General features: G+C 40.2%; 3 protein-coding genes across 5 annotated transcripts; 2 read left to right on the forward strand and 1 right to left on the reverse strand.

Moving 5' to 3' along the window:
• Positions 1-94: 94 nt before the first annotated feature.
• tfip11 (tuftelin interacting protein 11) lies at positions 95-4,187 on the forward strand. Of its 3 annotated transcripts, none has more exons than XM_072432809.1 (15): positions 95-215; positions 435-656; positions 744-912; positions 986-1,130; positions 1,205-1,332; positions 1,404-1,562; positions 1,678-1,869; positions 1,981-2,160; positions 2,267-2,398; positions 2,511-2,614; positions 2,693-2,861; positions 2,946-3,189; positions 3,257-3,399; positions 3,474-3,633; positions 3,755-4,187. In XM_072432809.1, exons 2-15 carry the CDS (start codon positions 448-450, stop codon positions 4,099-4,101), a joined length of 2,481 nt encoding a protein of 826 aa, XP_072288910.1. In that variant the 5' UTR covers positions 95-215; positions 435-447; the 3' UTR covers positions 4,102-4,187. The 3 variants fall into 3 exon arrangements, with proteins under 3 accessions (XP_072288910.1, XP_072288908.1, XP_072288909.1); XM_072432807.1 differs by having other exon boundaries at positions 3,474-3,639; positions 3,755-4,186; XM_072432808.1 differs by lacking the exon at positions 95-215 and having other exon boundaries at positions 309-656; positions 3,474-3,639; positions 3,755-4,186.
• Positions 4,188-5,052: 865 nt separating this feature from the next.
• thoc5 (THO complex 5) lies at positions 5,053-9,660 on the forward strand. Its single transcript, XM_072434139.1, has 18 exons — positions 5,053-5,286; positions 5,381-5,524; positions 5,622-5,735; positions 5,956-6,053; positions 6,150-6,296; positions 6,379-6,493; positions 6,608-6,740; positions 6,818-6,895; positions 6,973-7,016; positions 7,351-7,450; positions 8,053-8,161; positions 8,232-8,333; positions 8,395-8,491; positions 8,561-8,672; positions 8,742-8,845; positions 8,942-9,145; positions 9,220-9,410; positions 9,481-9,660. Exons 1-18 carry the CDS (start codon positions 5,146-5,148, stop codon positions 9,542-9,544), a joined length of 2,097 nt encoding a protein of 698 aa, XP_072290240.1. The 5' UTR covers positions 5,053-5,145; the 3' UTR covers positions 9,545-9,660.
• A 156-nt stretch (positions 9,661-9,816) lies between these two features.
• LOC140347607 (neurofilament medium polypeptide-like) lies at positions 9,817-13,200 on the reverse strand. The gene is made up of 4 exons (XM_072434141.1): positions 12,406-13,200; positions 11,382-11,581; positions 11,185-11,309; positions 9,817-11,115 (listed from the first exon to the last, which is right to left on the reverse strand). The coding sequence occupies exons 1-4, from the start codon at positions 13,154-13,156 to the stop codon at positions 10,314-10,316; spliced, it is 1,878 nt and encodes a 625-aa protein (XP_072290242.1). The 5' UTR covers positions 13,157-13,200; the 3' UTR covers positions 9,817-10,313.
• Between the last annotated feature and the right edge of the window lie 427 nt (positions 13,201-13,627).

Consider the following 13,627-nt stretch of genomic DNA (forward strand, 5'->3'; position numbering starts at 1 on the left):
GACATATTTGCGCATTATTATTTCATGTGTGTATTTTATAAAAAATAAAATGCAGATAAAATTAATTTTCGAACATATTTATTCAACCGGAAACACTAGTGCTTTTGAAAGCGGTGCACCGATGTTGACAAACCTCCCGGATCTTTAGAGAAAGAAACATGTATTAGTGACTTGTTTTGGTCTTTTTGACGAGTTCTTCATATCGATTAAATCAGGTTTGGTATTTTTTACAGCCTTTGCAATCAATGAGTGATATTTGTAGAGGTTCTTACAACTTACGGTCACATTCGTCACTGCGTCTCTCGTGCGTAACCTTGTACTAGTTGTAGTTTGCTTTGTTATAACGTAATAATAGCTTAATTATTGTACATGCATATTTTAGCTCAATGCAAATAACAACTATTCTCATATTCAGCGTATCTTTTGAACTGCAGTGCTACAGATAAGATGTCTATGTCACATCTGTATGGACGGAGAGGGGACGAGGAGGAAGATGGTGTCGAAATCGAGAGATTTGAGGTGACAGAATGGGACCTGGCCAACGAGTTTAACCCTGACCGTCGCAGAACCAGGCCGACCAAAGAACAAGCTACTTACGGCATATGGGCAGACAGAGACTCTGATGAGGACGAGAGACCCAGTTTTGGAGGGAAAAGGTAAATAAAAAAAGAATACATACAACACTACACTGTACCCAAGCAAGCATTGTTCACATCATATGTGTTTATATGTGTGTTTCCCAGGTCGAAAGACTACACCGCTCCAGTAAACTTTGTGAGTGGTGGTTTGAGAAAGAGTGCTGCCGAGGAGAAAGAAAAAGATAATGAGGAAGAGGTATCTGATGATTCTGAAGATGACTCCCCAGCAGTCAAGGCCCCTCCTCGTGGTGGTGCACCCAAAACACTTAAAATGGTAAAGCTTTCATAGAGGTCACATTTGTTTATTATCTTCCAACTATATGTGTGGATAACTAAATGCTTTATAGGGAAATTTTCGAGGAAAGCAGTTTCAACGGTTTGCCGGTCAATCAGGAATTGGCACCTGGGAAAAGCACACAAAAGGGATTGGACAAAAACTTTTACAAAAAATGGGTTATCAGCCTGGGAAAGGCTTGGGTAAAAATGCACAAGGTAAGCACATCCCAAAAGACTGATGATTTAGTTTTTTTTAATGGAGGGAACAATGATACATATTTTCCTTGTAGGTATTGTAACCCCTATTGAGGCCAAGGTTCGTAAAGGCAAAGGAGCAGTTGGTGCATATGGTACGGAACGGACCCAGCAAAGTCTTCAAGACTTTCCAACAGTGGATTCAGAAGAAGAGGAAGAAAAGGTATAATATAGTATAAGTTGAACTGATTTGCATGGAACCAATTAAAACCCAATGAAAATCTGTTTTTTCAGGAGTTTCAGAAAGAATTGGGACAGTGGCGCAAAGATGCAAGCAGTGGAACTAAAAAGAAACCCAAGTACTCATACCGAACGGTGGATGAGCTCAAAGCTACAGGCAAACTGGCTGGGCGAAGCACTGTTACATCAGCGGGAGAGTTGGCACAGGTGAAGGTAAGCCTCTGGTAGCACCATTTCAGTGATTAAACATCAGAGAAGCCATTTTTATTTGAAATGGTTGTAAACAGAAATGGCTGTATAAAATTTGTTCCTTTTGGTTTCTTTGTAGGTAATTGATATGACAGGCAGAGAGCAGAAAGTGTATTACAGTTACAGTCAGATGTCCAATAAACACAATGTCCCTGATGAAGAGCCAACAATTGCAACCACACGGGAGCAGAAAGGATGTGGATTTGCACTCCCTGAGCTTGAGCATAACCTCCAACTGCTCATTGACCTCACTGAACAGAACATATTGCAGGTATGAAACTTTTATTCTAGTTCTATGTACAGTTTTTTTCCTGAATTTAAGTCGAGAAATTACTCTTTTATTTGTTCACTTTTTAAAATGTGTTTTTTTTTTTCTTTCTAGTCTGCAAGACGTCTTCAGCATGAAAAGGATATGGTCACAACCTTGAATCATGAATCAAAAACCTTGCAGTCCAGATTGGAAACAGAGCAAAGTTCAATAGAGAGAATGGAGGCTGTCCTGGCTTTGGTGGAGCGTTTTCCCTCAGGGGAGACTGCACCAGGAGCGGGCCCATCTTTGAAGGTAGTCACACACAAAACCCATTTATCTTTTATGTATATATTAGCTTACTCGGTTATGTAAAAGCGTAACTATAAATCATGTCTAATTTATTGTTTGTTTTTATAAGGAGTGTGCTCGGATTTTTGAAACCTTACAAACTGAATATTTTGAGGAATATAAGATCATGGGACTAGCCGATCTTTCCGTTTCCATTCATCCGATGCTGAAAGAGAAGCTTTATTCTTGGGATCCGTTAAAAGTACATACTTTGATTTGTTATTTTAATTATATATGTATTATACATTTGCAATTGGATGAATTGGTGACATTCTTAGTATTCATTTAAGTAATTCAAAATTTGATTATTTCAGGATAGCGCTTATTGTCTTGAAGACATTGGACAATGGAGAGCTATCCTTGAAACAAGAAACATTCACTCCAACACCCCAGATTCAAACATGGATCCTTACCACAGGTAAGCTACAAGGATGTGATAAAGATTCATAAACTCGGGGCTTTTACCTGCTTTTACATTGTTATGTTGATTCTTTAGGTTGTTATGGGATGTATGGATCCCGGTGATGAGGACATGTGTTCCAAAATGGCAACCCCGCAATGTTGGGCCAATGGTAGACTGTATTGAAGTATGGGCTCCCATTCTTCCCCAGTGGCTTCTTGACTATCTACTGGAACAACTCATTTTACCCCACCTTCAGAGAGAGGTGACTAAAATGACTAAATTAAAAAGTATTATTTATTGTACAGTAATATGGATGAAAATGAGCAAATGTGTTGTATCTTTTCAGGTTGATAACTGGAACCCATTAACTGACACAGTGCCCATACATTCTTGGATTCACCCTTGGCTACCATTGCTTCAGTCACGTCTAGAGCCACTTTACCCTCCGATCAGAAGCAAACTATCTAATGCTCTGCAGAGATGGCATCCCAGCGATGCATCGGCTCGTCTCATTCTGCAGCCTTGGAAAGATGTCTTTACACCAGGAGCATGGGAAGCCTTCATCGTGAAAAACATAATTCCTAAACTGGGTAAGTAATCATACATGCTGTAACATTGTTTTTGTACAGATTGTAATGATTTTACTATTTTCTTTAGCCTTGTGTTTAGAGGAGCTTGTCATTAATCCTAATCAACAACAGATGGAGCCATTTAATTGGGTCATCGATTGGGAGTGCATGCTTTCACTTTCCAGTCTTGTGTCTTTACTGGACAAAAACTTCTTCCCAAAGTGGTTGCAGGTCTTTGAGAATTCTCCTACTGTATAATGTCTTCTTAATTTTGTCATATTAAAGCTATTTATTTCTTCTACTAGGTGCTATGTTCATGGTTGAGTAACAGTCCCAATTATGAAGAAATCACAAATTGGTACCTTGGATGGAAAGGCATGTTTAGTGATGCCTTGCTGACACAATCACTCATTAAAGAGAAATTTAACGAAGCTTTGGATATCATGAATCGAGCCGTGTCGTCAGGTGTGGGTTAGTATTTAATTACATAAATATGATACAATGTTCTTTTTAAAAAATCTTTTAACTTATAATATCTAAACATTGCAAATTGAGCCTTGACATCTTACTGTTTATTAATTCACAGGTACATACATGCAACCTGGTGCAAGGGAAAATATTGCATACCTTACACAGACAGAGAGGCGGAAGGACTTCCAGTACGAAGCGATGCAAGAGCGCAGAGATGCTGAGAGTGTCGCTACCAGAGGTTTCAACACCAGTGTACCAACAAACTTCAAAGACCTTGTACAAGCCAAAGCAGAGGAGAACAACATAGTTTTTATGCCTCTTGTAGCCAAGCGTCATTTGGGCAAACAGCTGTACACTTTTGGACGAATTGTAATATACATAGACAGAGGAGTTGTGTTTGTGCAAGGTGAGAAAACGTGGGTGCCCACATCATTACAGAGTCTTATTGATATGGCCAAGTGAGGATAGTCAGCTATGGGTAAAAGAAGGGCAAACCACCTAAATGTACAAAGCATAGTTTTTTTGTGTAAATGTTTGAACATTTTGTGAAAATAAAAATTTTAATCTGCGTTTTATGAGTTCTTGTTGGTATTTTTTCAAATTAATAAAATGTTCATTGCAATGTTTTTTTAATGGTGAATATCATATTATTTACAATTTCAACTCCAACTGTAAAAATCATTAATGTGTTGAATATAAAACTCATTCCCTGTCCCAAAAAATGTAGAACTGGACAGAAGCCAGCAGGTGGCGCACTCAAATTTTCTCCTTCAGTTTTCATGAACAGTGAACGGAGCCTCCCTTTATTGACTCCTCAGAGCTTCCGTTCAACACTAGCTACGCTCAATACTTCGTTAACGTGTTTGTCTCAGAGATTATTTAACAGGCTTTTGAAAAAATAAAAAGGTGAGTTTTGTGTTAACTTTGTAGATCTTTGACTAGTTGTGATAGCAGTTCAAGTGTTTCATTTCTTATCAGATCGACGATTATTTCGATTACATTGCATGCTAGCTACATAACCTAACTAGCTAGCTAGCTAACCAACGATTTATTTTTGTCATTCTTTTTTTAATGACTATAATTTCAATAATCAAAATGACAATATTACTTCTTCATATAATACAATGACTAAGCATAACTGTAGAGAAAATAAAATGAATAAAAGAGGACTTCCATTACTTAGCTTTTCCAAATTTTCAGTCTCAAGGCATGGTGCCTGGAAAAGCACATTCAATAAGTTTTAAAGATTTATACAAAGACATAAATTCATTCTTGAAAGCAGTAAAATTTAGTTTTACTTTTAGATGCCTACATTTTTTAAATATAAATTTACTAATGAGTATCAGCAAATTATTGCACAAATAGTATTTTTTATCAATACAAAATATTCCAAATTGAATTATCTTATTGTTTAGGTATATTTTTGTATCTTATAATCCAATTATCTAAGTCATCCAAAAATAGTTTGACAGGGTTACAATCATAACCAATGAATTGGTCACTCCTATGTGTATTATATATGTTGTATGTTTGTATCCCCCAAAAGCCAAAATGTCATCAGACTTGAAGAAACGAAAATCTAAGGTCATCCGAAATGAAGGTGTGACACCAGAAGTGAAGCGTGGACGTGCAGAAGGAGAGCAACAGGTTTGTAATGTATTTAAGTTGCACTCAGTTCTGACCAGTTAGTGCTCTAAACATGTAAAAGTGTGTGTTAATCAAAACTTGATTGACTGTGTAGGATGTTCGTGTTTACAATGAGGAGGTTGAGCTGGACAGTAGAGATCCTGAACAGGACTATGTTCAGTACAAAGAATCTTGTGAAAGCTTGTCCGCACTTATGTCTGAGATCCAAGAGCTCAAAGCCAATGGAGCCAAAGAAGGGGTGTGTAAAACGGATGATGATGATGATTATTATTATTGTGCTGTTACCATGTTTGACTACTTGGGTCCAATAATACAATTATTATCTCTTCTTATAGTCTCTTGAGATTGAGCTGCAACGCATGCAAAGCTGTATCCACTTCATGAAACTGAAAAAACTGAATCGACTGGCTCACGTGCGACTGAAGCGGGGCAGAGACCAGACACATGAGGTAATGTTTATAATGTAACTTGAAGTGTGGGCTGTTAAATTGTAGCTACCGTTGTTTGTTTTAAATTGTTGTTTTATGGCAGTTGGCATCCAAGTGTTGCATTACCGCCAGACTTTATTCTTCAGACTTCATTTTCCATAGTCCGACCTGCTTTATTCCAGGGCTGACTCTTCTTCATCTTCCTCTCCTCCTTTTTAAATTGTTTTATTTATTTCTTTAGGCTAAGCAGAAAGTAGATGTCCTTCACCTTCAGTTGCAGAATCTCCTTTATGAAGTCATGCATCTTCAGAAGGAAATAAGCAAGTGTTTAGAATTCAAGTAAGAAAAGTGTCTCCTCAAGTAAAATCGATACAACATTTGTCTCGCACATAGTATACAGAAATGGTAATAGTGCTTTTTAACATCTTTTTATAGGTCTAAACATGAGGATATTGATTTGGTGACTGAGGATGTGTTTTACAAGGAGGCTCCACCGGAAATCTCAAGGCCACACTTAACAAATAATGACCAGCATCAACTTACATTAGCGCGCTTGGATTGGGAGCTGGAGCAAAGAAAAAGGTCTAGAAAAGAAGCATGGGCTGATACTGTCATGCTTCATATCTGATGAAGATCCATATTTTCATACTTTTGTTCTGTCTAGACTGGCAGAGAAATACAAGCAATCACTAACCACAAAGGAGAAGATCCAAAAGAGCATTGAAGTGAAGAAGGAACATTTATCAAGCTTGCAACCAGGACTCAATGCCATTATGCAGGTTACTATTCTATCTTATAAAAATACATTGACATTTCATATCTTACTACTACTACTAGACTTGTATTGTTTTTTGAGCCCTTGGATAAGTGTTCTTTTTGTGTTCATTTCATAGGCTTCACTCCCAGTGCAAGAATATCTGTCAATGCCGTTTGAGCAGACTCAGAAACAGACCGAGATTGCACGGCACCTGCCTCCACCTCTCTATGTCCTCTTTGTCCAAGCCAATGCATATGGCCAAGCATGCGGTGTGTTCTTTATGCATTTATTTTGCTGCATCAAAAGGTCTTGGCTGGCTTTAATCGTATTGGATTTTTCCTTTCAGATAAGAACCTTACTGTGTCCATCAATGGGGATGTGGATGAGGCCAAAGCCCTCTCTAAGCCTCCTGAAGATTCTCAAGGTATATGACAAACCTGTTTTTTTAATTAAAACATTCCACCCTATAATCTCTACTCTAAATATGCATGTGGTTTTCAGATGATGAAAGTGATTCAGATGCGGAAGAAGAGCAGGAGAAAACGGTAAGTGTAGGTTCAATTTCAATTCTACTGAGAGTGTTTTTCAAACTTCCAATGAGTTATCCGTTCTTTTCTTCTGTATCTACCTCTATATCTACCTGCGTTGCATCAATGAAATTTCCCCATGTGGGACAATATAGGAATATCTTATCTTATCTTAATTAAACTTTATTCCGAGCTCTTGTCCATTTTTAAGTGACTGTGTGTGGCTTATGATCAGACATAATATTGTGGTAAGAATTGCTGGAAGGCATTTTAGCGCTTCAATGTATTCTTTTAGATTATCTATGTTCCACCTTTTTTAACTTCATTATTTTTGTTCATTGTATATTCATAGAAGAGGCGAAGAGCCACAACTGGTGGTCAGCTTGAAGAGAAAAGACGAGAGATGCTGAAACGACATCCTCTCTCCGTTTGCGTGGATCTCATGTGTAAAGGTACTATTTTTGATGGCATTGCAAAGATATGTTTTTTCAGTTCCTGCCATATGAGCATTAGTACGGTATCATTGTACAGTTTGTATTTTGGTAATTCTACACCTCAATGGATAGTATGTAAAATGAACACGTAGATGACCTTCTGGTACTATTTATTTTGTATGGGAAAAGTGCTAGATTACAGAGAGATCTGCAATGCACGTGTAACTCTATCTAAAAGGGTAAAAAGAGGAGAGGGTGCTTTGTTGGGTTAAAATGCTTACACTACAAAGTAACTGTTGCATATCAAGTATTTTTTTAAACTTCCGCCTGATTGTACTTCTTGGTCTTATTCATTATGCTGCTGTTGTAATCAGTTTAGTGCATTTGAAGCAATTGTTGGGCCTTGTATATTTTCACTGACAAATTGCCAAGGTTCAAACCTTTAATGTCTTGTGTGTCCTGTGAGAGCATCTTCCTGCAGCTGCACTCTGTTATTGCTGTGTAATGCTCTGCTGGCTAAAGTCTTCCCTCTGGAACTTTCACATCAATAAAGAGCAAGCCACTATTAATTTAAAGAGTAATTGATTGTTTTATCACTCTGTTATGTTTTGTCTCCACAGATGGCAGTGTTCTTTATCTTTACTTTTTTTACCTGATGAATCTAAATATCATGACCGTCAAGACCAAGGTCACTACTCCCACAGACCTCAGCACAGCCATCAGTGCAGGGTGTGTACTTGATTTTCTGTCGCATCTTCTTTCCCCCCCCAGAATCACTCAAAGCTGTTATTTTCTTTAGAGAGTTGTTGAGATCAGACACACTCCTCAGCTGCCTCTATGTTGGGGACCAGGGTGGAGAAACGCCAAATCCATCCAATCGCTACCAGTTTGACAAAGTCGGGTAAGTGTCTATTGTTGCATCAAGTGCTAACATCAAGTGCTCATACGATCTTTGGTTGTAGGATTGTTTCTTTTGCCGACTATGTTGATGAACTGGGTCATCCCTATATGTGGGTGCAAAATCTAGGCGGACTACACTTTCCCAACGATGGTTCAGAGGTATGTGATCTTTAATCTTAACCAAAAGTGACATTTTAGGTATAATTGTTGCATGTTTTTTGTTGGTAGAGTGTGCGTGTGGGCAGTTCTTTGAGCGCCAGCCACATGGAAGCCACCATGAAGTTCCTAAAGGCACGGGTCCAGTCCCGCCTGGCTTTGCAAAAACAATTTGCATCTTTAGGTAACAAATACACATGTGTATCATTGTATTGTTAATTGCATTTGTAGTAATTATATATATTTCCCCCAGAACACAGTATTATTCCAGTTTCCAGTGAGTGTCAGAATCTCATTCCTGCCAAGATAATTACTCGTTTAGCTCGCTGGACCACCACTACCCATCAGGACTATTTGGTACGTACGGCGTACACACTATATTAAGGCCAGTTTAGGCCTTGGCTCCAATTGTTTCTTAATTGCTAATGCTGATTTGTATTTGTTTTAATACAGGATCTTCCTTACACAAAACATGTGACTGAAGCTGGCCTGGCAAAAGACACTGACCTGTACTTTATGGGTGTTGTCGAGAGGGGCACTGCTCGCATCTATGCCGCTGTGGTGATGAGTCCTCGCTACCCAGAAACTGCTCCACTATTCTCTCTGTCACTCAACTGGAAAGGAGAGCGCAATGGACGCTCAGACGACAACCTAAGAGTATGAAACGTTTTTTAAGATCATCATTACTCTGTTGTTTAGGTTAGGTTTTAATATGTTTCATTTCTTTTCAGGCAATAGAAAGCGAGGTGAATATGTTCAAACATGAGCTGCAGGGGCCTCGTCCAGGTCACCAGCTCTTCACTAACCAGATGGCTCGTCTCTGCATGTGTCTGGACGTGTACTTGGAGACCGAGGGCCAAGATGACGGTGTGGAAGGGCCAAGAGAGTTTCCTCGTGAGAAAATGTGCCTCAGAACTGTCAGGTAAATGTGTGCTTCGACTGAATATTACAGAATTCACTACTACTGAAGGCTCACTGACTTTTAATTTCAGGGGACCCAATCGTCTGAAACCATTCAAGTACAATCATCCTCAAGGTTTCTTCAGTCATCGCTAAACTGATTTTTAGTTCACAATTTGATAGCTTCTAGATATACCTTTTGTTATTAATCGCATATAGAAAGTACCACTTTTAAGTCTTTGTACCTGAGAATAAATATTTTTGGCAATGTCTGTGTCATGCCCCAAGTTCTGGTTATTACAGAATTATTCAAAGTAGACGTGAACATGAATATGACAGAAGGTGTGTGCCGCACCCTCAGCCGCATTGCAGTGAGCGTCAGGTCAGTGTGTGTTCTGCTGTGAGACAAATAAAAATCACCAAAGCGGTCTCGTTTTTCCATTTTATTGCTTCATATTGCATAATTCCAGCAGTTCATTCATTAGTAGTTTTCTTTGTCCTAGCTTTGGAGATCAGTGAGGCAGGTCCTCACCAGTCAGGGAGAAGCTACCATACATTGAAGTGCACAGCAAGCAAATTCAAGGCTTTTTGTGAGTGTTTTTAAATATAATTTTCTGGATAAATATATATTTATCTTTAGCTTACTTTAGCTTGACATCTCTATGCAACAAAGCCTCACTAAGAATGCACTTGTTCATTCCTTGGGCTCACATTCTCGTTGCATCACGCTCATTCTGCATTAATTCACTCATCAAAAGCTTTGGGATTGTGCTAAGGCCATACTCTGGAGCGGGGAGTTATTTGCTACATTTCTATTGCTTACATACGTTGACCAGTTATACAACCATAGTCTGTGCAATTAGTCCTGTGCTATATACATTGCGTAGCCACACCCTGATGCACTAAAATGTTGCTTAACTCAACATTACTTCTTGCCGTCTGTGCTAGAGGATTTGGGTTTTGCCTCTTTACTCTCATCCTTTTTTTCTTCAGATTTTTTCTCTTCCTTCTTGACTTCAGCCTTTTCAGACTTGTGCTCAGGTGTCTTCTCAGCTTTCTTTGTGTCTTGTTTCTCAGGCTCAGTTTTAACAGATTTCTGTGCAGGGAGCTCATCTTTGGTAGGCGCAGAAGGCTTCACAGCTTCATCCTTCTTAGGTGCTGGTTCTGCTTTGCCTTCTTTCTTATTGTCGCCCTTCTCTGCTTTGCCATCTGTCTCCTTCTCTTGGGACTTCTCATCCTTACCTGGTTGTTCCATGGCTTTTTTGTCGTCCTTCACAGGTTTCTCAGCATCTTTTTTCTCGTCTTTAAGAGAGTCTTTGGAGGCTGCTGTCTTTGGTTCAGGCTTGGGTTCATTTGCGGAGATTGCTGGAGATTTTGCTGGTGATTTGGGCAGCGGGGATTTTTGTGGAGACTTTGAATCTGGAACTTTTTCAGCAGGGGATTTAGAATCGTCTTCTTGCTTTTCATTGTCACTCCCAACCTCCTTTTCTTCATCTTCCTCATCTTTTGTTTCGTCTTCGTCCTCTCCTTCTTTGGTGTCTTCCTCATCTTCATCTGCTTTGTCTGTCACTTCGGTAACCTGGGTCTCGTCTGTCTGCTCTTCCACAATCACCTTATCAGAGATTTCCTCTCCTTTCACTTTAATGAACCCTGACAATCTGCCCTCTAGATACGTGTATGGTCCTCCGCCAGAAGAAAAGCGGTTCTCCTCTCCTTCCAGTAATTTTCTGTTCATATAAAATAATATTAGAAATGGTGCAATTTATGACATATTTTTTTGCAATTAAAGATTCAACCTGTAGGCAGAGATCTCAATATCCAGAGCCATCTTCACATTCAGGAGATCCTGGTAATCTTTCAGTTGGCTGGCCATCTCCCATTTTGTGCTCTTCAGCTCACGGTCCATCTGATTGATGGTCTCCTAGAGCACATGAACAGGTTGTTATTAACAAGTTAAACAAATTATATTAATAATATTGTGTAAAGGTCCTGCCTGGAGTGAGTGGAGCTCATCTTGGTGCCGGTCTTCACTCTCCATGCACTGCCGCTCCAGGGATTCTTTGGTTCCACGTAAAGTCTCCAGCTCAATAGTGCGACTCTGCAATTGACGGCGGTAGTCTGCTAACTCTTCTTGCGTTGCACGAATTGCGCCCTGGTTAGAACAAGCAGCCTCGGACAGGTGCTCCATTCGCACTACAACAAATAAGACAAGACAAGAGTTAATAATAAGACAAGAGTTTTGTTTATAAGAGTTCTTCTATTAAGAGTGTTTTTTTTAACTTCCTATAAGTTATCTGTCCTTTTCCTCTATCTACCTGTGTTGCAACAATGAAATTTCCCCATGTGTGGACAATAAAGGAATATCTTATCTTATAAAAAGACAGGTATGACGCACCATAATCCAGATCCAAGAATGAATATGAAGTGCATGCTCAAAAGCCATGCAGCACTGGCCCTGCCTTCTAAAGGACTTGGACCACAGACAGACAGTTTTAACCTTGACACTGCATGTGTCAGTCTGACTGCGCACTTCTCTGGCAGGCCCAAATGGGCCCCACTGCTGCAGTCAGCAGGACAACTCGTAAAGGTCATTCCTCTGAAATGTGGGCTTACTACGCAGAGAACTTTAATTAATTAAAAGGTATGTGTCTGCCCTGTTCAGGAAACACCTTCGGTGATTCATTCTATAGCAGAGGGATGCTGATTCTCTTTTTCCTTGGCTGCTGGATGACCTTGAGCTAATTCTATTTAATTCTATTCAGTTTATGATTAAAAAAATGCATAACAGCTCAACTTTACTTTTTGTCACCATTCCAAAGCTATCCCTGAAAATACACTGCCAAGAGTATTATAACAAAAGTAAGACCCTGTTGGGGCAAGCAGCAATGAGGGAACTGTGAGCTTTGACCAAACCCACAACCCAATTCTCACCTTTAAAGCATTCTCACCTTTAAAGCATTCTCACCTTTAAAGCATTCTCACCTTTAAACCATTCCTTACCTTTAAACCATTCTCACCTTTAAACCATTCCTCTGTGTGCATGGCACTGTTGCTCGCATGATTGTCCAGCTGTGCGCGGATCTCTCGCAGCGCAGTGGTAACGTCCGCCTTCTGGGGATCTGGCTCGTCAAAGTTCACTTGCGCGCCTTGAATCTGAGCTAAGAGTTCTTCAACTTCCTCCTCATGATTCTTCTTCAAAAAGACAGACTCTTCTTCAAGTGCGCGAAGCTTTTTGTCGAGTTCTTGGCGCGCAAGGCGGGATTCCTCCGCGTACTTCTTCATTGCACGTGCGGCAGCCTCGAGCTCTTCACGGTTCCGCGCTTCATCTTCAAGCCTGGCGCGCACGTGCTGGATATCCTCCTCCAGGTGGTCCTGCTCCAGTACAGTGCGGGTTCTCTCGCCGCACAGCTGCTGCAGCAGTGCCCTAAGGTCCCCCAACTCTTGCTCGTACTGTTCCCCCACAGAGGCACGCCCGGTCTGGCGCTGACGCAGTGCCTGGGCCTCGGTCTCCAGGTTGTGATTGTGCATCTCCAAGCGGCGGACCTTGTCAATATAACCTGCAAAGCGGTCATTTAGGGCCTGTAGGATCTCCTTTTCGCTTCTCCGGGTCATGTCTCCACTGAAAGTGTCCACACTGTCCACAGAAGACGGCTGGCTGTACGTGAGGTGGCGGCGCTGCGAATGAAACCCACTAGATGACACTGAGACAGGGCGAGCTTTGCGGTAAGAGCTCGGGCTGAAGTAGTGATTCTCCATCGTGAAACTCATGTTTGCAAAACTGCAGAGAACTAACTGCAGAATGAACGGGAGCGCAGCTTTTATAGCAAGAGGCAAAAACTCACGAGTCAGCACCGGGAGCTGTCCACTTAAAGGGGTACCGTTTACCTCAAGAAAACTTACGGTGGCAGGAACAAACTACTTCTTTAAATAAACCCATAATAAATCATCTCAACGTCTTTTGGCTAATCATTTCAGATAGTCATGTAGGACTATTATTCATAACATGACATTCTGTATCTGAATAAAGACAGCTCTGTGGATTGATGCGTAAATTGTCACTGAATACATGAATGGATACACTGTCTTCAACATTTCATACATTTACTCAAAATATTATTTCATACTTTTATCAAAATGCCTTAAATCAGCACAACCAGTGTGTGGGTGTGCTTGTTCTGCTGATGCTTCTAGCCACTGCAGTGTGAGTTTGCAGATCCACACAAACTCCCATGCGGCCAT

Source organism: Eucyclogobius newberryi, unplaced genomic scaffold, assembly GCF_026437365.1.
Source record: "Eucyclogobius newberryi isolate DKJ021-1_F unplaced genomic scaffold, fEucNew1.0.hap1 SCAF_6, whole genome shotgun sequence".
Classification (NCBI taxonomy): Eukaryota; Metazoa; Chordata; class Actinopteri; order Gobiiformes; family Gobiidae; genus Eucyclogobius; species Eucyclogobius newberryi.

What these genes read in the sequence shown, in the direction of transcription:
- tfip11 (XM_072432807.1), top strand. Translation starts at nt 448, where the DNA reads ATGTCTATGTCACATCTGTATGGACGGAGAGGGGACGAGGAGGAAGAT. An exon ending in CTGAACAGAACATATTGCAG is followed by an intron (nt 1,870 to 1,980) that starts GTATGAAACTTT and finishes TTTTCTTTCTAG; the next exon opens with TCTGCAAGACGTCTTCAGCA. An exon ending in TACCCCACCTTCAGAGAGAG is followed by an intron (nt 2,862 to 2,945) that starts GTGACTAAAATG and finishes GTATCTTTTCAG; the next exon opens with GTTGATAACTGGAACCCATT.
- thoc5 (XM_072434139.1), top strand. Translation starts at nt 5,146, where the DNA reads ATGTGTATTATATATGTTGTATGTTTGTATCCCCCAAAAGCCAAAATG. An exon ending in AGCAAGTGTTTAGAATTCAA is followed by an intron (nt 6,054 to 6,149) that starts GTAAGAAAAGTG and finishes ATCTTTTTATAG; the next exon opens with GTCTAAACATGAGGATATTG. An exon ending in GCCTCCTGAAGATTCTCAAG is followed by an intron (nt 6,896 to 6,972) that starts GTATATGACAAA and finishes TGTGGTTTTCAG; the next exon opens with ATGATGAAAGTGATTCAGAT.
- LOC140347607 (XM_072434141.1), bottom strand. Translation starts at nt 13,156, where the DNA reads ATGAGTTTCACGATGGAGAATCACTACTTCAGCCCGAGCTCTTACCGC. An exon ending in CACAGAGGAATGGTTTAAAG is followed by an intron (nt 11,582 to 12,405) that starts GTGAGAATGGTT and finishes TATTTGTTGTAG; the next exon opens with TGCGAATGGAGCACCTGTCC. An exon ending in ATGAGCTCCACTCACTCCAG is followed by an intron (nt 11,310 to 11,381) that starts GCAGGACCTTTA and finishes CATGTGCTCTAG; the next exon opens with GAGACCATCAATCAGATGGA.